Source organism: Schistocerca piceifrons, chromosome 11, assembly GCF_021461385.2.
Source record: "Schistocerca piceifrons isolate TAMUIC-IGC-003096 chromosome 11, iqSchPice1.1, whole genome shotgun sequence".
Classification (NCBI taxonomy): Eukaryota; Metazoa; Arthropoda; class Insecta; order Orthoptera; family Acrididae; genus Schistocerca; species Schistocerca piceifrons.
In genome coordinates, this window is record NC_060148.1 from 167,510,173 (window position 1) to 167,534,571 (window position 24,399).

A 24,399-nucleotide genomic window follows, 5' to 3' on the forward strand; every position below is an offset into this window, starting at 1 on the left:
CAGTGTGGGAAACAACAGTGTGGGAAACAACCGCGCTGACGAGTGGCCCGAGGCCGACCAAAGTCGCCGCTACAGCGTGAACTGAGTCGACAGACTGGATGCACACTTGGTGCCCAAAGCAGCTGGCTGTCTCGTAGCAAACTTACTCCACCCAGTACCAATGCATGAGACGTACAGAGCAGAGAGAGGTGTCAGGTCGTCCTCTGCCGGTCAGGAAACTCGCTGAGTTGCACGACTCAAGGCCACTTTACTGGGAGACCTTCCCTCCAACCGCCTCGGCTGGCCATCCTGTGGCGCAGAGACGCCACAGTTGGCCAGCGTCCTGAAAGCGGCACACGCCCCACCACTAGCACACCTTCTCCACAGACTGTGAGTCTGAGCGCAGGACTGCTGCGGCAGCTCACGTCGGCTGCATGAGCTGGACTCGGACCTGGCGTAACTCAGCATTTCTCACATTAATAGACGTTGCCAGATGCGAAAGAACTGATTAGGGACAGGCAGGATGAAGCTATGTGCAAATACGTCCTTCAGAAAACTGTCTCACTGAAGGTGAGAGAAAGTAGACAGGGGAAGTGTGCGGAACAGAAACAGAAAAATGTTGACTGGGAACCCCGAAGAGCAGACCCAGACCAGGAAAAAGACTCCTTTGCGTGCCCTTGGCGTCAGTGGCGATGAAGCTGTGAAATACACTACTGAGTTTCGTAACTTCCAGAGGAAGACACTATAGCCATATCTGTTCCCTTATTTACAAGCAGGCGACACACGAATGCCGCCAGCCACATACCTTCCACACCAGGGAGGTCTCATTATCATTTCTGCTGTTTCCATCACATGGAGGCAGACGCAAGGCTGAAATTTGAGAAACATTTCTGCGAGCTAGTTGGGAGAAAAATTTCAGTGATGTAGGTGGGAGAAAAATTTCTGTGATGTAGGTGGGAGGAACCTTTCTGTGAGTTGGGTGGGAGAAATGTATCTTCATTCTAGAAACAACCACCAGGCTGTGGCTAAGCCATGTTTCCGCAATATCCTTTCTTTCAGGAGTGCTAGTTCTGCAAGGCTCGCAGGAGAGCTTCTGCGAAGTTTGGAAGGTAGGAGGCGAGGTACTGGCGGAATTAAAGCTGTGAGGACGGGCCGTGAGTCGTACTTGGGTAGCTCTGTTGGTAGAGCACTTGCCCAAGAAAGGCAAAGGTCCCGAGTTCGAGTCTCGGTCCGGCACACAGTTTTAATCTGCCAGTAAGTTTTTTTGTATCTGCGAGTTAGCTCAGAAAATCATTTCTGGGGGTTATGTGAGAGAAATGTACCTGTGAGTTAGCTCGGAAAATCGTTTCTGTGAGTTAGCTTGGAAAATCGTTTCTTTTAGCTTGGAAAATCGTTTCTGCGAGTTAGCTCGGAAAATCATTTCTGCGAGTTAGCTCGGAAAATCATTTCTGCGAGTTAGGAAAAATATACCTCTGAGTTAGATGCGAGAAGCATTTCTGCGAGTTAGGCCGTGTCCTATGTGAGCCACAGTGCGCGACAGCTTCAAGAGACGAAATGCCATCACTTTTGTAGTTCCAGAAGTGTCCTACGTGAACGACATCTGTGTCGCTGCCTGTCTCCCGCTGCGACTGGCGACATTTGAATTCAAACGTGTATGAATCTTGTGGCTGCAGCACGCGTGACACAGAGTGACAGCTACGTGTCTTCTTGGCAAATGAGTGGAGCGGACGCGACGGCAGCTATGAATTACTTAACAACCGATTTTAAGAAAACTATTTGGTGAAAAAGTTTCATTCTTCCGCATCTTATAAGCTTGATATCTTTGCTCGATAAAGGTCTGAATTTATTTTCGTTATTCATCATAGTTACTGTGCTACACGAAATTTTTAAGAATTTGCAGAGGTAAACTCACATGCTGTAGACTTTCCGTATAGTTCATTTAAGGCCATTCATTATTGCGTATGAAACGTAACCAATATATCTAACTTGTATTTAAAAGTTGAGATCGGAATGATATCTCTCTTCACTCTTGAAATATTGGTTGTGATATCCGCGGACGGGTCGCTCGCGGCGCGTCCCAACCTTTCCTGCGCTTAGGGAATCAAGTGGTCGTAAAAATCGTCGTATCTCATAAATGGTTCGAGATATCGAAAAGATGAATTTTTGAAATGACAGGACGCAGAAAGGGCTATTTTATCATGTGATTAACACTCTATACGTTTTTGTAAACGCGTGAGCGGAGCGAAAACAAGACTCCCTATAACTTACACTGTGAGGTTTTGTCCAAATTTTCATATCCAAACAAAGGGAGAGAAACAGGTAAAGGGGGAATCAAAGTGACCAGCATGAGGTCTAGTTTGGCATGAAAATATTTAACTGCCTGAAAGTAATTAGGGTAATGAACGAAAATTTAATTAATAAGCTGAGGAAAAATTGAAATGTTTCACGAAAAGCTGCTGCAAATGAAGTGTCAAAAATGTCATCTGTTCAAGACCTAGCTACACTCCTGGAAATGGAAAAAAGAACACATTGACACCGGTGTGTCAGACCCACCATACTTGCTCCGGACACTGCGAGAGGGCTGTACAAGCAACGATCACACGCACGGCACAGCGGACACACCAGGAACCGCGGTGTTGGCCGTCGAATGGCGCTAGCTGCACAGCATTTGTGCACCGCCGCCGTCAGTGTCAGCCAGTTTGCCGTGGCATACGGAGCTCCATCGCAGTCTTTAACACTGGTAGCATGCCGCGACAGCGTGGACGTGAACCGTATGTGCAGTTGACGGACTTTGAGCGAGGGCGTATAGTGGGCATGCGGGAGGCCGGGTGGACGTACCGCCGAATTGCTCAACACGTGGGGCGTGAGGTCTCCACAGTACATCGATGTTGTCGCCAGTGGTCGGCGGAAGGTGCACGTGCCCGTCGACCTGGGACCGGACCGCAGCGACGCACGGATGCACGCCAAGACCGTAGGATCCTACGCAGTGCCGTAGGGGACCGCACCGCCACTTCCCAGCAAATTAGGGACACTGTTGCTCCTGGGGTATCGGCGAGGACCATTCGCAACCGTCTCCATGAAGCTGGGCTACGGTCCCGCACACCGTTAGGCGGTCTTCCGCTCACGCCCCAACATCGTGCAGCCCGCCTCCAGTGGTATCCCGTGCCACCCAACGTGCTCTAGAAGGTGTAAGTCAACTACCCTGGCCAGCAAGATCTCCGGATCTGTCCCCCATTGAGCATGTTTGGGACTGGATGAGGCGTCGTCTCACGCGGTCTGCACGTCCAGCATGAACGCTGGTCCAACTGAGGCGCCAGGTGGAAATGGCATGGCAAGCCGTTCCACAGGACTACATCCAGCATCTCTACGATCGTCTCCATGGGAGAATAGCAGCCTGCATTGCTGCGAAAGGTGGATATACACTGTACTAGTGCCGACATTGTGCATGCTCTGTTGCCTGTGTCTATGTGCCTGTGGTTCTGTCAGTGTGATCATGTGATGTATCTGACCCCAGGAATGTGTCAATAAAGTTTCCCCTTCCTGGGACAATGAATTCACCGTGTTCTTATTTCAATTTCCAGGAGTGTATTTTGGCTCAAATCGTTCAAATGGCTCTGAGCACTATCGGACTTAACATCTGAGATAATCAGTCCCCTAGAACTTAGAACTACTTAAACCTAACTAACCTAAGACCATCACACACATCCATGCCCGAGACAGGATTTGAACCTGCGACCGCAGCAGTCGTGCGGTTCCGGCCTGAAGCGCCTAGAACCGCTAGACCACCACGGCCGGCACCTAGCTATTTTGCACATAAAAGTATACATTGGTGCGGTATTTAAATGTCGAAAATGGAAGAAATTAGCGAAATATTTTATAACATTATTTGTGTAAAAGAAATAAGTAGATCAGAGAAACGTACGCTCTACGCGCCTTTGAATGATGCTCGAAATCATGAACAGAAAATGAGGTGCACCAAACGGTTATCTAATATTTTTTAGTTGATACTTTTAGACAAATTATTACACAAAACGTTTTTACTTTCTTTTCAAAAATTTTGTAATCTTTCCTTTTACAGATTGTTTAGAGTAAATGAAACGCTTGGCCTTCACATTGACTGCTGATGAATTACGTTCGCAACATCAAATATATGTAAAATTAAATGTGTGTGATATACTGCGATAGGTGTGAAGATCAAGTTCTTTGGCAAGACCTTCAAAATAGTGATGCAATGTAAACAGTATACATAAAACTTAATATACAGAATCGTAGCTGAGTCGGTAAAAATATAAGAACTGGCGGGAATCGAACCCAGGACCCTTTTCCTCACACATACTTATGAACTGCATATGCTACCCCTCCACCACAGCTAGCTACTACTCGATCTTATCAAACTGTATCCTTACGTTTGTATTTAGCGCAGTTAGTCATGTAAAAGTCATTCCTCCGCATTTATTGGCTGTTAAAAGTTCTTGATCATGTAAAAAAACATTCGTATTTAATTTATTGATGACACAGTCGAATGCTCCTCCGCACATTCACATGTATTCGAAGAACATGTCTGGTGATCTTTGTAGTTGACGATACTTACGAAATTCTCCATGGAGACTCCTCTTTTTGTAAATTTCATGCACAGCATTCCTTTTCGCTTTATTTTCTTATGTAAACCTAATTCTGTAGCGTTACTCCCCAGCTACAGTATTCTACAGGTTAAGGACGCCGTTTTATAGTAACAGCTGGTTGGCTCTACGCAGCCATCTTGTAGCGCGACATCGTCGTTCGCAAGCAGGACACCCAAGGTTTTCGCCCGTTGTTGCTGCTTGTCGCTGGACTGTCGCGTATCCAGAAGTCGCCCACTGTCGCTCACTTCTGTCGCTCACGTAGGACACTGCCTTAGATGGGAGAACCGTTTCTGCAAGTTACATGGGAGAAGCATTTCCATGAGTTAGGTGGGAGAAGCGTTACTGTGAGTTAGGTGGGAGAAGCGTTACTGTGAGTTAGGTGGGAGAAGCGTTACTGTGAGTTAGGTGGGAGAAGCGTTACTGTGAGTTAGGTGGGAGAAGCGTTACTGTGAGTTAGGTGGGAGAAGCGTTACTGTGAGTTAGGTGGGAGAAGCGTTACTGTGAGTTAGGTGGGAGAAGCGTTACTGTGAGTTAGGTGGGAGAAGCGTTACTGTGAGTTAGGTGGGAGAAGCGTTACTGTGAGTTAGGTGGGAGAAGCGTTACTGTGAGTTAGGTGGGAGAAGCGTTACTGTGAGTTAGGTGGGAGAAGCGTTACTGTGAGTTAGGTGGGAGAAGCGTTACTGTGAGTTAGGTGGGAGAAGCGTTACTGTGAGTTAGGTGGGAGAAGCGTTACTGTGAGTTAGGTGGGAGAAGCGTTACTGTGAGTTAGGTGGGAGAAGCGTTACTGTGAGTTAGGTGGGAGAAGCGTTACTGTGAGTTAGGTGGGAGAAGCGTTACTGTGAGTTAGGTGGGAGAAGCGTTACTGTGAGTTAGGTGGGAGAAGCGTTACTGTGAGTTAGGTGGGAGAAGCGTTTCTGTGAGTTAGGTGGGAGAAATGTTTCTGCAGATGTGAGAAGCACTTACGCGAGTTAGTTGGTATGCCTGTGTACAGTCAGACGCTTTCTGCTCGAGCATTGGCTGTCGATGCAGAGTACCCTGCCACTGCTCTGCCACACCTCCTGTCTGGCACAACCTATTTTGCTGCTCTCACTGTGGCGAATATTTATTATTTAATTACTTTCCCCTCTCCCGTACAGCCCCCTTTCCCCTCCCCCGTACAGCCCCCTTTCCCCTCCCCCTGTACAGCCCTTTTCCCCTCCCCCGTACAGTCCCCTTTCCCCTCCCCCGTACAGTCCCCTTTCTCCTCCCCCGTACAGCCCCCTTTCCCCTCCCCCTGTACAGCCCCCTTTCCCCTCCCCCTGTACAGCCCCCTTTCCCCTCCCCCGTACAGCCCCCTTTCCCCTCCCCCTGTACAACCACCTTTTCCCTCCGTTAAGTCATCAGTCTACTGACTGGTTTGATGCGGCCTGCCACGAATTTCTTTTCTGTGCTAACCTCTTCATCTCAGAGTAGCACTTGCAACCTACGTCCTCAATTATTTGCTTGACGTATTCCAATCTCTGTCTTCCTCTACAGTTTTTGCCCTCTACAGCTCCCTCTAGTACCATGGAAGTCATTCCCTCATGTCTTAGCAGATGTCCTATCATCCTGTCCCTTCTCCTTATCAGTGTTTTCCACATGTTCCTTTCCTCTCTGATTCTGCGTAGAACCTCCTCATTCTTTACCTTATCAGTCCACCTAATTTTCAACATTCATCTATAGCACCACATCTCAAATGCTTCGATTCTCTTCTGTTCCGGTTTCCCCCCCCCCCCCCTCCCCCCCACAGTCCATGTTTCACTACCATACAATGCTGTACTCCAGACGTACATCCTCAGAAATTTCTTCCTCAAATTAAGGCCGGTATTTGATATTACCCCCCCCCCCCCATGAACCATGAACCATGAACCATGGACCTTGCCGTTGGTGGGGAGGCTTGCGTGCCTCAGCGATACAGATAGCCGTACCGTAGGTGCAACCACAACGGAGGGGTATCTGTTGAGAGGCCAGACAAACGTGTGGTTCCTGAAGAGGGGCAGCAGCCTTTTCAGTAGTTGCAAGGGCAAGAGTCTGGATGATTGACTGATCTGGCCTTGTAACAATAACCAAAACGGCCTTGCTGTGCTGGTACTGGGAACGGCTGAAAGCAAGGGGAAACTACAGCCGTAATTTTTCCCGAGGGCATGCAGCTTTACTGTATGATTACATGATGATGGCGTCCTCTTGGGTAAAATATTCCGGAGGTAAAATAGTCCCCCATTCGGATCTCCGGGCGGAGACTACTCAAGAGGATGTCGTTATCAGGAGAAAGAAAACTGGCGTTCTACGGATCGGAGCGTGGAATGTCAGATCCCTTAATCGGGCAGGTAGGTTACAAAATTTAAAAAGGGAAATGGATAGGTTGAAGTTAGATATAGTGGGAATTAGTGAAGTTCGGTGGCAGGAGGAACAAGACTTCTGGTCAGGTGACTACAGGGTTATAAACACAAAATCAAATAGGGGTAATGCAGGAGTAGGTTTAATAATGAATAGGAAAATAGAAATGCGGGTAAGCTACTACAAACAGCATAGTGAACGCATTATTGTGGCCAAGATAGATACGAAGCCCACACCTACTACAGTAGTACAAGTTCATATGCCAACTAGCTCTGCAGATGACGAAGAAATTGAAGAAATGTATGATGAAATAAAAGAAATTATGCAGATTGTCAAGGGAGACGAAAATTTAATAGTCATGGGTGACTGGAATTCGAGTGTAGGAAAAGGAAGAGAAGAAAACATAGTAGGTGAATATGGATTGGGGGACAGAAATGAAAGAGGAAGCCGCCTGGTAAAATTTTGCACAGAGCACAACATAATCATAACTAACACTTGGTTTAAGAATCATGAAAGAAGGTTGTATACATGGAAGAACCCTGGAGATACTAAAAGGTATCAGATAGATTATATAATGGTAAGACAGAGATTTAGGAACCAGGTTTTAAATTGTAAGACATTTCCAGGGGCAGATGTGGACTCTGACCACAATCTATTGGTTATGACCTGTAGATTAAAACTGAAGAAACTGCAAAAAGGTGGGAATTTAAGGAGATGGGACCTGGATAAACTAAAAGAACCAGAGGTTGTACACAGATTCAGGGAGAGCATAAGGGAGCAATTGACTGGAATGGGGGAAATAAATACAGTAGAAGAAGAATGGGTAGCTTTGAGGGATGAAGTAGTGAAGGCAGCAGAGGATCAAGTAGGTAAAAAGACGAGGGCTAGTAGAAATCCTTGGGTAACAGAAGAAATATTGAATTTAATTGATGAAAGGAGAAAATATAAAAATGCAGTAATTGAAACAGGCAAAAAGGAATACAAACGTCTCAAAAATGAGATCGACAGGAAGTGCAAAATGGCTAAGCAGGGATGGCTAGAGGACAAATGTAAGGATGTAGAGGCCTATCTCACTAGGGGTAAGATAGATACCGCCTACAGGAAAATTAAAGAGACCTTTGGAGATAAGAGAACGACTTGTATGAATATCAAGAGCTCAGATGGAAACCCAGTTCTAAGCAAAGAAGGGAAAGCAGAAAGGTGGAAGGAGTATATAGAGGGTCTATACAAGGGCGATGTACTTGAGGACAATATTATGGAAATGGAAGAGGATGTAGATGAAGATGAAATGGGAGATATGATACTGCGTGAAGAGTTTGACAGAGCACTGAAAGACCTGAGTCGAAACAAGGCCCCCGGAGTAGACAATATTCCATTGGAACTACTGACGGCCGTGGGAGAGCCAGTCCTGACAAAACTCTACCATCTGGTGAGCAAGATGTATGAAACAGGCGAAATACCCTCAGACTTCAAGAAGAATATAATAATTCCAATCCCAAAGAAAGCAGGTGTTGACAGATGTGAAAATTACCGAACTATCAGCTTAATAAGTCACAGCTGCAAAATACTAACACGAATTCTTTACAGACGAATGGAAAAACTAGTAGAAGCCAACCTCGGGGAAGATCAGTTTGGATTCCGTAGAAACACTGGAACACGTGAGGCAATACTGACCTTACGACTTATCTTAGAAGAAAGATTAAGAAAAGGCAAACCTACGTTTCTAGCATTTGTAGACTTAGAGAAAGCTTGTGACAATGTTGACTGGAATACTCTCTTTCAAATTCTAAAGGTGGCAGGGGTAAAATACAGGGAGCGAAAGGCTACTTACAATTTGTACAGAAACCAGATAGCAGTTATAAGAGTCGAGGGACATGAAAGGGAAGCAGTGGTTGGGAAGGGAGTAAGACAGGATTGTAGCCTCTCCCCGATGTTGTTCAATCTGTATATTGAGCAAGCAGTAAAGGAAACAAAAGAAAAATTCGGAGTAGGTATTAAAATTCATGGAGAAGAAAGAAAAACTTTGAGGTTCGCCGATGACATTGTAATTCTGTCAGAGATAGCAAAGGACTTGGAAGATCAGTTGAATGGAATGGACAGTGTCTTGAAAGGATGATATAAGATGAACATCAACAAAAGCAAAACAAGGATAATGGAATGTAGTCTAATTAAGTCGAGTGATGCTGAGGGAATTAGATTAGGAAATGAGGCACTTAAAGTAGTAAAGGAGTTTTGCTATTTGGGGAGCAAAATAACTGATGATGGTCGAAGTAGAGAGGATATAAAATGTAGGCTGGCAATGGCAAGGAAAGCGTTTCTGAAGAAGAGAAGTTTGTTAACATCCACTATTGATTTAAGTGTCAGGAAGTCATTTCTGAAAGTATTCGTATGGAGTGTAGCCATGTATGGAAGTGAAACATGGACGATAAATAGTTTGGACAAGAAGAGAATAGAAGCTTTCGAAATGTGGTGCTACAGAAGAATGCAGAAGATTAGATGGGTAGATCACATAACTAATGAGGAAGTATTGAATAGGATTGGGGAGAAGAGAAGTTTGTGGCACAACTTGACCAGAAGAAGGGATCGGTTGGTAGGACATGTTCTGAGGCATCAAGGGATCACCAATTTAGTATTGGAGGGCAGCGTGGAGGGTAAAAATCGTAGAGGGAGACCAAGAGATGAATACACTAAGCAGATTCAGAAGGATGTAGGTTGCAGTAGGTACTGGGAGATGAAAAAGCTTGCACAGGATAGAGTAGCATGGAGAGCTGCATCAAACCAGTCTCAGGACTGAAGACCACAACAACAACATTTGATATTAATATACTTCTCTTGGCCAGAAATGCCTTTTTTTCCATAGCGAGTCTGCTTTTGATGTCCTCCTTGCTCCATCCGTCATTGGTTATTTCACTGCCTAGGTAGCAGAATTCCTTAACTTCATTGACTTCGTGACCATCAATCCTGATGTTAAGTTTCTCGTTGTACTCATTTCTGCTACTTCTCATTACCTTCATCTTTCTCCGATTTACTCTCAAATCATACTGTGTACTCATTAGACTGTTCATTCCGTTCAGTAGATCATTTAATTCTTCTTCACTTTCACTCAGGATAGCAATGTCATCAGCGAATCGTATCATTGATATCCTTTCACCTTGTATTTTAATTCCACTCCTGAACCTTTCTTTTATTTCCATCATTGCTTCCTCGATGTACAGATTGAAGAGTAGGGGCGAAAGGCTACAGCCTTGTCTTACACCCTTCTTAATACGAGCACTTCGTTCTTGATCGTCCACTCTTATTATTCTCTCTTGGTTGTTGTACATATTGTATATGACCCGTCTCTCCCTATAGCGTACCCCTACTTTTTTCAGAATCTCGGACAGCTTGTACCATTTTTATATTGTCGAACGCTTTTTCCAGGTCGACAAATCCTATGAAAGTGTCTTGATTTTGCTTTAGCCTTGCTTCCATTATTAGCCGTAACGTCAGAATTGCCTCTCTCGTCTCTTTACTTTTCCTAAAGCCAAACTGATCGTCACCTAGCGCATTCTCAATTTTCTTTTCCACTCTTCTGTATATTATTCTTGTAAGCAGCTTCGATGCATGAGCTGTTAAACTGATTGTCCGATAATTCTCGCACATGTCAGCTCTTGCTGTATTCAGAATTGTGTGGATGATGCTTTTCCGAAAGTCAGATGGTATGTCGCCAGACTCATATATTCTACACACCAACATGAATAGTCGTTTTGTTACCACTTCCCCAAATGATTTTAGAAATTCTGATGGAATGTTATCTATCCGTTCTGCCGTATTTGACCGTAAGTGCTCCAAAGCCCTTTTAAATTCCGAATCTAATACTGGATCCCCTATCTCTTCTAAATCGACTCCTGTTTCTTCTTCTATCACAGCAGACAAATCTTCACCCTCATAGAGGCTTTCAGTGTACTCTTTCCACCTATCTGCTCTGTCCTCTGCATTTAACAGTGGAATTCCCGTTGCACTCTTAATGTTACCACCGTTGCTTTTAATGTCACCAAAGGTTGTTCCTGCAGCCATTTCGTCTTAGCTTCCCTGCACTTCCTATTTATTTCATTCCTCAGCGACTTGCATTTCTGTATTCCTGATTTTCCCGGAACATGTTTGTACTTCCTCCTTTCATCAGTGAACTGAAGTATTTCTTCTCTTACCCATGGTTTCTTCGCAGCTACCTTGTTTGTACCTATGTTTTACTTCCCAACTTCTGTGATGGCCCTTTTTATTGATGTCCATTCCACTACAACTGTACTGCCGACTGCGCTGTTCCTAATTGCTGTATCTATAGCGTTAGAGAACTTCAAACGTATCTCGTCATTCCTTAGTACTTCCGTATCCCACTTCTTTGCGTATTGATTCTTCCTGACTAATGTCTTGAACTTCAGCCTACTCTTCATCACTACTATATTGTGATCTGAGTCTATATCTGCTCCTGGGTACGCCTTACAGTCCAGCATCTGATTTCGGAATCTCTGTCTGACCATGATGTAATCTAATTGAAATCATCCCGTATCTCCCGGCCTTATCCAAGTATACCACCTCCTCTTGTGATTCTTGAACAGGGTATTCGCTATTACTAGCTGAAACTTGTTACAGAACTCAATTAGTCTTTCTCCTCTCTCATTCCTTGTCCCAAGCCCATATTCTCCTGTAATCTTTTCTTCTACTCCTTCCCCTACAACTGCATTCCAGTCGTCCATGACTATTAGATTTTCGTCCCCCTTTAAATACTACATTACCCTTTCAATATCCTCATACACTTTCTCTATCTGTTCATCTTCAGCTAGCGACGTCGGCATGTATACCTGAACTATCGTTGTCGGTGTTGGTCTGCTGTCGATTCTGATTAGGACAACCCGGTCACTGAACTGTTCACAGTAACACACCCTCTGCCCTACCTTCCTATTTATAACGAATCCTACACCTGTTATACCATTTTCTGCTGCTCTTGATATTACCCGATACTCATCTGACCAGAAATCCTTGTCTTCCTTCCACTTCACTTCACTGACTCCTACTATATCTAGATTGAGCCTTTGCATTTCCCTTTTCGGATTTTCTATTTTCCCTACCACATTCAAGCTTCTGAGATTCCATGCCCCGACTCATAGAACGTTATCCTTTCGTTGATTATTCAATCTTTTTCTCATGGTAACCTCCCCCTTGGCAGTCCCCTTCTGGAGATCCGAATGGGGGACTATTCCAGAATCTTTTGCCAACGGAGAGATCATCATGACACTTCTTCAAATACAGGCCACACATCCTGTGGATACACGTTACGTGTCTTTAATGCAGTGGTTTCCATTGCCTTCTGCATCCTCATGTCGTTGATCATTGCTGATTCTTCCGCCTGTAGCGGCAATTTCCCACCCCTAGGACAAGAGTGCCCTGAACCTCTGTCCGCTCCTCCGCCCTCTTTGACAAGGCCGTTGGCAGAATGAGGGTGACTTCTTATGCCGGAAGTCTTTGGCCGCCAATGCTGATTATTTATCAAAATTTAGGCAGTGGCAGGGATCGAACCCGTTTTGATTATGAATCAAAGACGCTACCCCTAGACCACGGTACAGCCCCCTTTCCTCTATCCTGTACAGCCCCCTTTTCTCTTTCTGTACTGTTTGTCTCCTCTTTTCCTGTCCTTTTCCCCTCTCTTCGGGCGATGTCTCATGCCTTCATGGGCTCTTAAGGCTCTTTTGCATTGGTTTGCTTGTAGGACTATTCTCCCCTGTACTGCCCCCTTTCCCCTCCCCTGTACTGCCCCCTTTCCCCTCCCCTGTACTGCCCCCTTTCCCCTCCCCTGTACTGCCCCCTTTCCCCTCCCCTGTACTGCCCCCTTTCCCCTCCCCTGTATTGCCCCCTTTCCCCTCCCCTGTATTGCCCCCTTTCCCCTCCCCTGTATTGCCCCCTTTCCCCTCCCCTGTATTGCCCCCTTTCCCCTCCCCTGTATTGCCCCCTTTCCCCTCCCCTGTATTGCCCCCTTTCCCCTCCCCTGTATTGCCCCCTTTCCCCTCCACTGTACTGCCCCCTTTCCCCTCCACTGTACTACCCCCCTTTCCCCTCCCCTGTACTGCCCCCTTTCCCCTGCCCTGTACAGCCCCCCCCCTTTCCCCTGCCCTGTACAGCCCCCCCCCTTTCCCCTGCCCTGTACAGCCCCCCGCCCTTTCCCCTGCCCTGTACAGCCCCCCCCCCTTTCCCCTGCCCTGTACAGCCCCCCCCTTTCCCCTGCCCTGTACAGCCCCCCCCCTTTCCCCTGCCCTGTACAGCCCCCGCCCCCTTTCCCCTGCCCTGTACAGCCCCCGCCCCCTTTCCCCTGCCCTGTACAGCCCCCGCCCCCTTTCCCCTGCCCTGTACAGCCCCGCCCCCTTTCCCCTGCCCTGTACAGCCCCGCCCCCTTTCCCCTGCCCTGTACAGCCCCGCCCCCTTTCCCCTGCCCTGTACAGCCCCGCCCCCTTTCCCCTGCCCTGTACAGCCCCGCCCCCTTTCCCCTGCCCTGTACAGCCCCGCCCCCTTTCCCCTGCCCTGTACAGCCCCGCCCCCTTTCCCCTGCCCTGTACAGCCCCGCCCCCTTTCCCCTGCCCTGTACAGCCCCGCCCCCTTTCCCCTGCCCTGTACAGCCCCGCCCCCTTTCCCCTGCCCTGTACAGCCCCGCCCCCTTTCCCCTGCCCTGTACAGCCCCGCCCCCTTTCCCCTGCCCTGTACAGCCCCGCCCCCTTTCCCCTGCCCTGTACAGCCCCGCCCCCTTTCCCCTGCCCTGTACAGCCCCGCCCCCTTTCCCCTGCCCTGTACAGCCCCGCCCCCTTTCCCCTGCCCTGTACAGCCCCGCCCCCTTTCCCCTGCCCTGTACAGCCCCGCCCCCTTTCCCCTGCCCTGTACAGCCCCGCCCCCTTTCCCCTGCCCTGTACAGCCCCGCCCCCTTTCCCCTGCCCTGTACAGCCCCGCCCCCTTTCCCCTGCCCTGTACAGCCCCGCCCCCTTTCCCCTGCCCTGTACAGCCCCGCCCCCTTTCCCCTGCCCTGTACAGCCCCGCCCCCTTTCCCCTGCCCTGTACAGCCCCGCCCCCTTTCCCCTGCCCTGTACAGCCCCGCCCCCTTTCCCCTGCCCTGTACAGCCCCGCCCCCTTTCCCCTGCCCTGTACAGCCCCGCCCCCTTTCCCCTGCCCTGTACAGCCCCGCCCCCTTTCCCCTGCCCTGTACAGCCCCGCCCCCTTTCCCCTGCCCTGTACAGCCCCGCCCCCTTTCCCCTGCCCTGTACAGCCCCGCCCCCTTTCCCCTGCCCTGTACAGCCCCGCCCCCTTTCCCCTGCCCTGTACAGCCCCGCCCCCTTTCCCCTGCCCTGTACAGCCCCGCCCCCTTTCCCCTGCCCTGTACAGCCCCGCCCCCTTTCCCCTGCCCTGTACAGCCCCGCCCCCTTTCCCCTGCCCTGTACAGCCCCGCCCCCTTTCCCCTGCCCTGTACTGCCCCGCCCCCTTTCCCCTGCCCTGTACTGCCCCGCCCCCTTTCCCCTGCCCTGTACTGCCCCGCCCCCTTTCCCCTGCCCTGTACTGCCCCGCCCCCTTTCCCCTGCCCTGTACTGCCCCGCCCCCTTTCCCCTGCCCTGTACTGCCCCGCCCCCTTTCCCCTGCCCTGTACTGCCCCGCCCCCTTTTCCCTGCCCTGTACTGGCCCCCCCCTTTCCCCTACCTTGTACTGCCCACTTTCCCCTGTACTGCCCCCTTTCCCCCTCTGCTGTGGTGTTTGGGGCCATCATTTATTTCTTCTTATCTTTTCTTCTCCTCCCTGTGTGTGTGCACATGACGGCCACTCACACATTTGACGTGTGGCAGGTGACTGTAACGGGTAACTCCCAGCTCCAGTTTGGGATGTAGGGCCCGCACATACACTCTGATATAGGCCAGGCCCAGGGAGGGCTGATTGCCTGAGCTGTTACCTTCCTCTCCTGCTGATTGGTCCTTCTGCCTGTCGTTCAGGTGTGACCTGAGCTGAGGACAATCACCTAAGTTGGGGGGGGGGCTCCCCTTTAGAGGTCCTCTGCCTGGAAGGAGCGTGCCATGGGAGACAATGGCAATCATCGGGGACTTCATCACAATGACTGGTTTTCCTTCTCTTTCTGCCTCAATGTTTCTTCATGTCCCACGGTGTTATGACACCTGGCTGTTAGATGGTTTGACGTAGGACGAAATAACTATTGGATCAGGGCGTTACTGCTGTTCATCGAGTTATGAAGAAGGAAGTGTCGATTTGGTGCCCTCTCACATATTGTTCCTGACTTTCAATCAATTAACACTTCCTACTAGGATAAAGGCAGGCTATGAGGTCATCTGTGTGCGACCTTACATTCCCAATGCATTGCGGTGTTATAAATGCCACCAGTTCAGTCCTACCAGCAGGTCATGTAAAATCGCAGCAAAGTGTGTCTCCTGTAGCAGGGGTGCACAGGAGGGCGCCTGTCCACGTCCTTCTCCCCACTGCATTGTCATTTGAGGATCCGCCTCGCCACTGGTGCCTTCTGTACTAGCCCAGTTGAGAGTCTCCACGCAGAAGCCGGTGAACAACCACTGTCATACTGGCGCGAAATCCCACTCAGTAGGTATGCATGTTGACTTTCTTCCATGTGAGGCCACCCAACGTTTGACCTTTTTCTGATGACATTCTTGACCGCCAATACGAGATGTACGTACGTTTCTTCTCTGTGGCCTCCGACATCTGTTTTCGTCACCTGCTTCAGCAGCCGCAGTTCACACTTAATGCCACTTTCAGAATGGGTGAGAGCCCTTCACCACCTTGGCTTCAGGCACAGGTTGGTGTTCATATTGACCTCAGCTCGTTCCCGAAGGATTCTACTCCAGAGTTGACCTATCGCTGCAAATTTCTCGAACTTCGCTCACAACTTGCCGATAGCATATTCTTGTACACTGGTGGTTCATAGTCCGTCAGCGGTGTTGGCTGCGCTTTTGTCATCGAGAATGATAAGTTTCAATACTGCCTTCTCGACCAGTGCACAATTTTTACAGCTTTTTGCCCTCTATCAGGCTGTTCACTACTTCCAGAGGCACCAGCTCACTCACTGTGTGATCTGCTCCTACTCCCTCAGTGCCCTTCAGAGTCTGGATGATCCAGATCCAGTCCACCCCATCGTTCGACGGATCCAGGACTTCCCCCATTTGTTCCTGGATGGGGGAGCCCAAGTGATGTTCATGTGGGTTCCTGGCCATGTTGGTGTGACTGGGAATGATGTTGCTGATGCTGCAGCCAACGCCGCAGTCCATATCTGTCGGCCCGCCCCTTACTCTGTTCCATCGCAATATATTCGTACTTTCCTCTATCGGCGTGTCACGTCACTTTCGCATGACCATTGGTGCTCCCTTCATGGGAACAAACTCAGAAATGAAACCTCTCCCAACAGCCTGGTCGACTTCCTCCCATCCATCTCGCCATGAGGAAGTAATGTTAGCTCGGTTGTGAATCCGGCACTGCCGCTTTAGCCGCCGCCACTTGTTGAGTGGCGACCCTGCACCCAGCTGTCCTCTGTGTAGCCAGCCATTAACAGTCAGAAATTTCCTGATCCTCTGCCCCTATTTTAGCCACTTACGTCTCAGGGTCGGGCTGCCGCTCGCTTTGCCAGACATGCTAGCTGTGGCTCGCGTTTTAAGTTTTTTTAAAAGCAGTAATATGACGAAGAGATTTGACTTCTACCTCGTGATTCTGGTCTCTTGCCGACGTCTTTTAGATACTCTTCCGTAACGTCTTGACGTTTTAGATTTGTTTTCTCTTCCTTTCTGTACTGGACCTCGAAACAGTTTTCTACCCTCGCGGTCCCAGTATTCTATGGTTCTATACTGGGCGCTTATGACCTTATATATTTTACGCCGTAAAACCCCTAAAAAACCACACGTGTTCATCATTTATTCTTGTTTAGAGAGTTATTTTGTTGTTTTATAGATACACTATATTTCCAGCGAAAGTGATATTGTAGGGGATACTGAAGAAATGCTACGAATTCTAGCGGAAATTTCGGAAGATGAGTTGACTTGTGACGAATCTGAAGATGATTTTGATATGGAAGAGGAAATTGTTGAAGCTGACAATCACAGTAGTGAATCTGAACAGTCACAGGAACAAGACAGCCAGAAAACAGCGGCACATGTTACATTTTATACTGGAAAAGACGGTGAAACTCTTTGTATTAGGCAGCCCATAACTACAGGGAAAACAAATGCTAAAATATTATCAGGACTTTACCGGGCCAAAAACTGATTGCCAAAAGTGCAGATGCATTTTGTCTTTTTGTTATTAAAAATATAATAGAAGAAATTGTAGCTCATACCAACAGATGGATTGGGAGAAACGTAGTGATACCAACTATTCTAGACCTCGCGATTGCAAAGACACTTCAGTAGAAGAAATTCATGCTCTTTTCGGAGCACTTTATATATTATAAATGTTTCCGTTTTGTTCTTAGAGCGATAGGTTTGACAAATATAGAAACAAGAATTGAACGAAGGTCTGCAGATAAACTGGCACCTCTTGGTGAGTTTCACCAAGAATTTGTAAATAAACGTATTGCTCACTGTAATGTCAGTGAATTTGAGACAATTAATGAAATACTGAAGGCTTTTAGAGGCCGTTGTGGGTTTGTACAGTACATTCCAAATAATCCTGCAAAGTACGGTATCATATACGCCCTTAGTGACGCAAAAACATTTTATACCCTCAATTCCGAAGTGTACTGTGGCAAAGAGATCGCTGGGGCATATCTAAAATCAAATAAACCTGAAGATGTCGAAAGGCAGGTAACTCCCATAGAGGGCACGACAGAAATGTTACGACTGATAACTATTACACCTGTTACAGTCTAGCTCAGAATCTACCAGATAAAAAGTCGACCACCATCAGCACTTTCAAAAATAAATTAAGTTTCACCCGAATTTCAGGCTGGGAACACAAGGGAAAGTAAATCGACACTCAGTGGCTTTCAGTAAGATTTCTGTTTATCTTCAACTGTGACTAAAAAAAAAGTTGTGCATGATATAAGTGAAATTAAGAGAGTGGGGAATCGGCAGTAAATTTGGGCTATAACAGAATGAGGGAGGAGTGGATACTGTGGATCAGATGTGAGCAGTCAGAACAACCAGGAGATGGCCACTGGTATTATTCGATCGACATCTGGATATCGCGAGAATAAATTGGAACGTCATCTTTAGTCACAACAACCCAGACAGTAAAGACAGACGATGGCTTATTTCTAAAAAAAACTATCGTATAGTCTTATGAACGCTCATCTAGGACAATCAGCGAAACTAACGAACCTTCCGAAAGATGTAAAAATATTTCTCGAAAAAACTCAGAAAAGGAGGTCCAGTTCATGACGAACCTCCGCCTGGAATATGTCAAAAATGTGCACGACACAAAATAAAAATGTCAGGACGAAGACATCGTGAAACAATTGTGGAAACAATGTCTGCAAGAAGCATTCTCGTCATAATGTTGTGTGTTTCTCTTGTGATGCTAATGACCAGAGGATGGTAATTTGTTCTGACTGAAGATGTTTATTTATGGAACCTATTATAATAGTGGGCTTATTTTTTTTCTTTTACTTCTATCTGAAATAAATAATTAATGCAATGACAATCTGTTTTATTTCAGTTTTTACCCTTTGGTCTGCTTGAAAACGATAAGTGTGAAGACAAAATTGTGGTGTAAATGCGGTGGTGCGCCCAGTCGCATGAAATCAGAAGGTTATGTGGAAAAGTTAAGATTGTCAAGGAAATGTCTGTTAAAGACTAAAACTCATTTCTTTGTCTTGATTTTTCAGTGCCTTGCGTCACAACAACAAGCGGATGGAGAAAAGTTACAGTTCTTGATGGTGTGGCACAACCAATTCTTTTTTATTTTAATTTTTTTTATTTCTTGGCAGGTATGGATGGCAGAGCGCCGCCTAGCAATCGCCGCCACAGGGACCGCGGCAGGACTTCTGCCGCAGCAGCGCCGCCCGCGGCAGTCCGCCAAACTACCTCGCCTGGTGATGCCGCCATCTCCCACACACAGTGAGTTCCGTCACTACATGAGCACATTTTCTAAACTCCCAGCACAAAAACTACCGGTCTGATGCATTCTGTTGCGCTGCATAGCGCAGCCCATCATCCCCATAGGGTACAGGCAATGCTGGTTGGTCCCAGTGCTAAAAAGTATTCACGAAGGTGCGTCAAGTATAGTTTCCAAATGATGCATATTGTTACCCTCAAATACTACACAGTTGGCCCCTGGGTCGTTTCCTTCCCCAAACCTAACAAGTCTCCATCTGATGTCTCTTCCTGTCGCCCTATATGTCTCACCACAGTGATCGGTAAGCTTTTAGAATCCATCCTTACCTGGCGCATCAACCACCACCTCCTCCTCCTCCTCCTCCTCCTCCTCCTCAACACCCAATGTTGCTTTCACCCTTCATTCTCTGCCGACGACCAACTCCTATGCCTCACCCATCTCCTTTCCCTCCAGCTTAACTCCCGTCGCTCCGCCATTTTTGTATTCCTAGACCTCGAAAAGGCCTATGACTGCATATGGCATAACGATCTTGTGTTTAAACTCTGAACTTACACCCTTCCTATCGTCTATGTCCGTCTGATTGCCTCCTTCCTCTCCCACTGCTCCTCCTACATCACCATCCATAATACCAATTCCCGCACTTTCTACCCCTCCATGGGTGTGCCTCAGGGCTCCGTCCTCTCCCCTCTCACCTGCCTCTTGTACACAGCAGATATGCCCCAACCCCCCCTCCCCCTCCAGTCCACCTCCTGCAGTATGCTGATGACACCACCTTCCTTGCCCTTGCTCCTACCCTGCAATGATCCCAATGCCTCCTCCATAATCACCTTGACAGTTTCGCCACATTGTGTAACCAGTGGCTCCTAAAAATGAATTCTTCCAACACCCAGGTACTCATTGTAGGTCATACCACTCCCTCCTTGTGGCTCCTTGTGTTTTCCATCTGCACCCATCCTGTCCACCTCTCCCACACCCTCATCTCCCTTGGACTCAACACTGACCGTCACCTTATCTGGACCCCTCATCTCCGCTTTATCCAATCCAAAGCCCACAACCATGTCCACCTCCTTAAACTCCTCTCAGGTTGGACTTAGGGGTTGAACCCCTGTACCGTCCTCCACACCTACAAATCCTTGAACTGTCCCATACTCTCCTATGTCAGTCCCACCTGGCTCTCTGCCCCTCTCCCAAATTCTATAAGTCCCTCCAGATTCTCAAGCACCATGCATCCCGCCTCGCCTTTCGTATACACCTCCTGTCCCCCATGTGTGGATGCTCTATGACCTGATTTCTTTTCTCCATCTGCTCCTTTTCCTCGAACATATCCGAGTCATCTACACTTCCTGCAGACTTGATGCAACCCCCTCCCATCCTCTTGTTGCTCTTCTCCAACCCCTACACACTGCTGTGCCTTCACTGTTGTGTCCCACCTACCCTCCACCTCTACAACTGTTGTCTCCTTTCCAAAGGTGGCTTCTGTCAACTCCCCCTCTCAGATGATGCCCTCTCTCTCTCTCTCTCCATTTATTTCTCCTATCAACTCTGATCCTTGTCTCTACTTCTCTACCTCTGTCCTTTTCCCAGGTTCCCTCTTCTCCCCCCTCCCATCCTATTTATCCCTTTTCCCCATTTACTCTCTCTTGGACTCCTCTCCCTGAGTCCTTTAGCATTCTCGTTCTCTGCCTTTCCCCACTACCTCTCATGTCCACCTTGCCCCTCCCATGAGTCCCTCCATAAACTCCTCCCCCTTGTTTATTCCTCTCCTGCGCCCTTACTTCCTATCATCTGTGTGGGTCCCCCCCCCCCTCCCCTCTACCCTAGGCTGTGGTGTGTCATCTCCATGCCAACTTTTTAGTGCAGTATTTTAAGTAAGTGTTGTGCGTCTTTTCCGAAGTGTAGCAAAGAGAACCCATACTGTTGCTACGTGTTTTTTTTTCTTCTCTTGCGAACAGAAACCAGACTTTCGCAATGTTTCTTAATTGTCTGTTTACTATTGTACCTGTCTGATTGCTGTGTTTTTTATCATCCCCAACTCTAGTTTTATATTTTGTTGTTGTTGTGGTCTTCAGTCCTGAGACTGGTTTGATGCAGCTCTCCATGCTACTCTATCCTGTGCAAGCTTCATCATCTCCCAGTACCTACTGCAACCTACATCCTTCTGAATCTGCTTAGTGTATTCATCTCTTGGTCTACCATCCACGCTGCCCTCCAATACTAAATTGGTGATCCGGTGATGCCTCAGAACATGTCCTACAGGGTGTATACGACCAGGGACAACCGGGAGATCCGGAAAAAACCCGGGAATTTTTTCATCCGGGAGAAAACCGGGAAAAAGTCGAGAATTGTTCAGAATTCCGGGAACTTTTCATTGTTTTAGTTTTCAGTTAAATTTTTGTGATTTTGACTGGTAAGAACCAAAACTCTAACAAACGATATTACTGTATCACGTAACTGCAGAATAATACTGCAGCAACAAAACGTGAACGAGACAAAGGAAAAAAACAATAAAACTTAAGTTGCAAAGGAAATGCTCCGTATACAACAACAAAACAGTGCTCATTCAAGCGTCTGCCAGTAGCAAAGTGTGTCAAAGGCTTTAGGAAGACTATGCTATGCTTTATAAGAAGTTCAAATTTCGAGAGGCCGGCGTAACGGTGAAACAGCCCTTTAGTTGGAGGAGGAAGATGAGAGAGGCTAAAGAAAGATCAAGGCGACCCGACAACATGAATAGAGAAGCGCCTAGGCTGTCAGCTGTGACAGTTTAGCGGAAGGACAGCTCTCGCAGAGCAACAGGCGCGCGGTGGGGGAACACAGAGTGATGACGCGGCCTGGCCGATACTGGGCAGTTAGTGACCAGCGCTACGCTACAGTCGCCGCTCAGTCTCCTATTCGCCGATTTCCATCAATGGCAAGCGGTAGAGGAAACTCCAATGCAAAACGCCCATATCCACCAATGACAACACGCAATGCAAAGACCATTAACATCAACTAATACACTTCTTCCTCACCCTCACACCCAATGACAGCACTCCCCCATAGTATACAAGTATCCAAACTAGTGCAGCCAGCCGGTGTGGCCGAGCGGTTCTAGGCGCTTCGGTCTGGAACCGCGTGACCGCTACGGTCGCAGGTTCGAATCCTGCCTCGGGCATGGATGTGTGTGATGTCCTTAGGTTAGTTAGGTTTAAGTAGTTCTCAGTTCTAGGGGACTAATGACCTCAGCAGTTGAGTCCCATAGTGCTCAGAGCCATTTGAACCATTTTTGATTGTTCAAAGATGTCATTAAACCCGCCCAAAGATGTAAACAACCGTTCATGAGCAGCGCCTAATAGATGGAGGGGGTCCGATAGTCAATCAGTTCCAGTCATTCCACCAGGAAGGAGGTACACGGCTCGTGATGTCTGTGCTTCAACCATACCTACACGGTAATACCGTGGTTCGATGGCGTCTGCATTATTACTTTGTACCAGGAAGGGCTCTCAACAAGGCAAGTGTCCAGGTGTCTCGGAGTGAACCAGGGCGATGTTGTTCGGACATGGAGGAGATACAGAGACACAGCAACTGTCGATGACATGCCTCGCTCAGGCCGCCCAAGGGCCACTACTGCAGTGGATGACCGCTACCTACGGATTATGGCTCGGAGGAACCCTGACAGTAACGCCACCACGTTGAATAATGCTTAAGCCCCACAGGACGTCGTGTTAAGTCTCAAACTGTGCGCAGTAGGCTGCATGATTGTCGGCTTCACTCCTGACGCCCATGGCGAGGTCCATCTTTGCAACCACGACACCATGCAGCGCTGTACAGGTGGGCCCAACAACATGCCGAATGGACCGCTCAGGATTGGCATCACGTTCTCTTCACAGATGAGTGTCGCATATGCCTTTAACCAGCCAATCGTCGGAGACGTGTTTGTAGGCAACACGGTCAGGCAGACCTTACACACACTGCCCAGCGAGTGCAACAAGGTGGAGGTTCCCCGATGTTTTTCGGGTGGCATTATGTGGGGCCGACGTACGCCGCTGCATATGGGCGAGGCATTGGTCTTTATGGACGGCAATTCGTGCCACCATCGTGCACATCTTGTGAATGACTTCCTTCAGGATAACGACATCGCTCGACTGGTTGCCAGAATGTTCTCCAGTCATGAACCTTATCGAACACGCCTTGGATAGATTGAAAAGAGCTGTTTATGGACGACGTGATCCACCAACCACTCTGAGGGATCTATGCCGAATCGCCGTTGAGGAGTGGGACAGCCTGGACCAACAGTGCCTTGATGAACCTGTGGCTACTATTCCATGACGAATACAGGAAGCATCAATGCAAGAGGACGTGCTGCTGGGTATTAGAGGTACCGGTGTGTACAGCAGTCTGGACCACCACCGCTGAAGGTCTCGCTGCATGGAGGTACAACATGCAATGTGTGGTTTCATGAGCAATAAAAAGGGCGGAAATGATGTTTATGTTGATCTTTATCCCAATTTTCTGTACATGTCCTGGAACTCTCGGAACTTAGCTGATGCAAAACTTTTTTTGATGTGTGTATTTAGGTTTCAAGTGTAATTCCACTTATATCATTCCAGCTGTCACCGTATACTTTTCGACCTTCAATGTTAGTCATGTCTTTGCAAGACTTTCACGATTATCGTTAATAAGAGCTTATGAAGAGGGTTTTGTATTAATCATTCAAGATATAGTAGGGGAAGGTGGGGGAATCACACGCATGTGGGTAATCCCACGCAGGCTGATTTACGAAGTTTGAATGGCGCGATCTGTTCCCAGTTGATGCTACACCCTGCCGGCGGGAGTAACAACTACTATACGGCTTATGCCAGCCATTTTCCAGTGGCATTGTTGGAGTAGTGAAGTATTGTTTATTTTCGGCGTGTCTCATGTAATTTTGGTCAGCTGTATTTTGCAAGGTAAGTGCTACTATAAGTTGCTTTAATGTAATTCTTGCGTATCAACTATTAACCCTAGATGAAACCTTTAATTTAATTGTAGATTTGTCCTGCTATTTGAATTAGGTGCCGAGTTATGCTTAGGTTAGTCATCGAACTTACGGTGGGGTAATTCCACGCAGCTGTTGAAGTGCGTGGTATTCCCCCTTGCAGGTTATATTTTCAATACTAACGAGTTTTTTTTAAATCTCAGATGGGTAGATATTATAAAAGAAAAACCCAGAAAGCAAAATGGACGCACGAGGAACTTTGTAAGGCTCTTGATGCCATCAAATCTGGAAGAAAAATAAGATAAGTATCAAGAGCTTTCTGGATTGATGAAGCTACTCTGCGAACGAGAATGAACGTTAAGTCCAAAACTTGGAAGATACCCAACATTTTCGACAGAACAGGAAAATGAGATTAGGGAT

At 47.8% G+C, this 24,399-nt stretch overlaps 2 protein-coding genes across 2 annotated transcripts in view; one reads left to right on the forward strand and one right to left on the reverse strand.

Annotated features, from left to right (window-relative positions):
* The window catches only part of LOC124720288 (ankyrin-1-like), a 106,094-nt gene that overhangs the window by 55,841 nt on the left and 25,854 nt on the right, over positions 1-24,399 (forward strand). The window contains exon 2 of the mRNA XM_047245600.1: positions 18,898-19,027. Coding sequence (XP_047101556.1) covers positions 18,900-19,027 — 128 coding nt within the window. The 5' untranslated portion in view covers positions 18,898-18,899. The remainder of the gene's footprint in view (positions 1-18,897; positions 19,028-24,399) is intronic.
* On the reverse strand, positions 211-17,258 carry LOC124719864 (glycine-rich cell wall structural protein 1.8-like). The gene is made up of 3 exons (XM_047245047.1): positions 17,223-17,258; positions 13,241-14,607; positions 211-322 (listed from the first exon to the last, which is right to left on the reverse strand). Exons 1-3 carry the CDS (start codon positions 17,256-17,258, stop codon positions 211-213), a joined length of 1,515 nt encoding a protein of 504 aa, XP_047101003.1.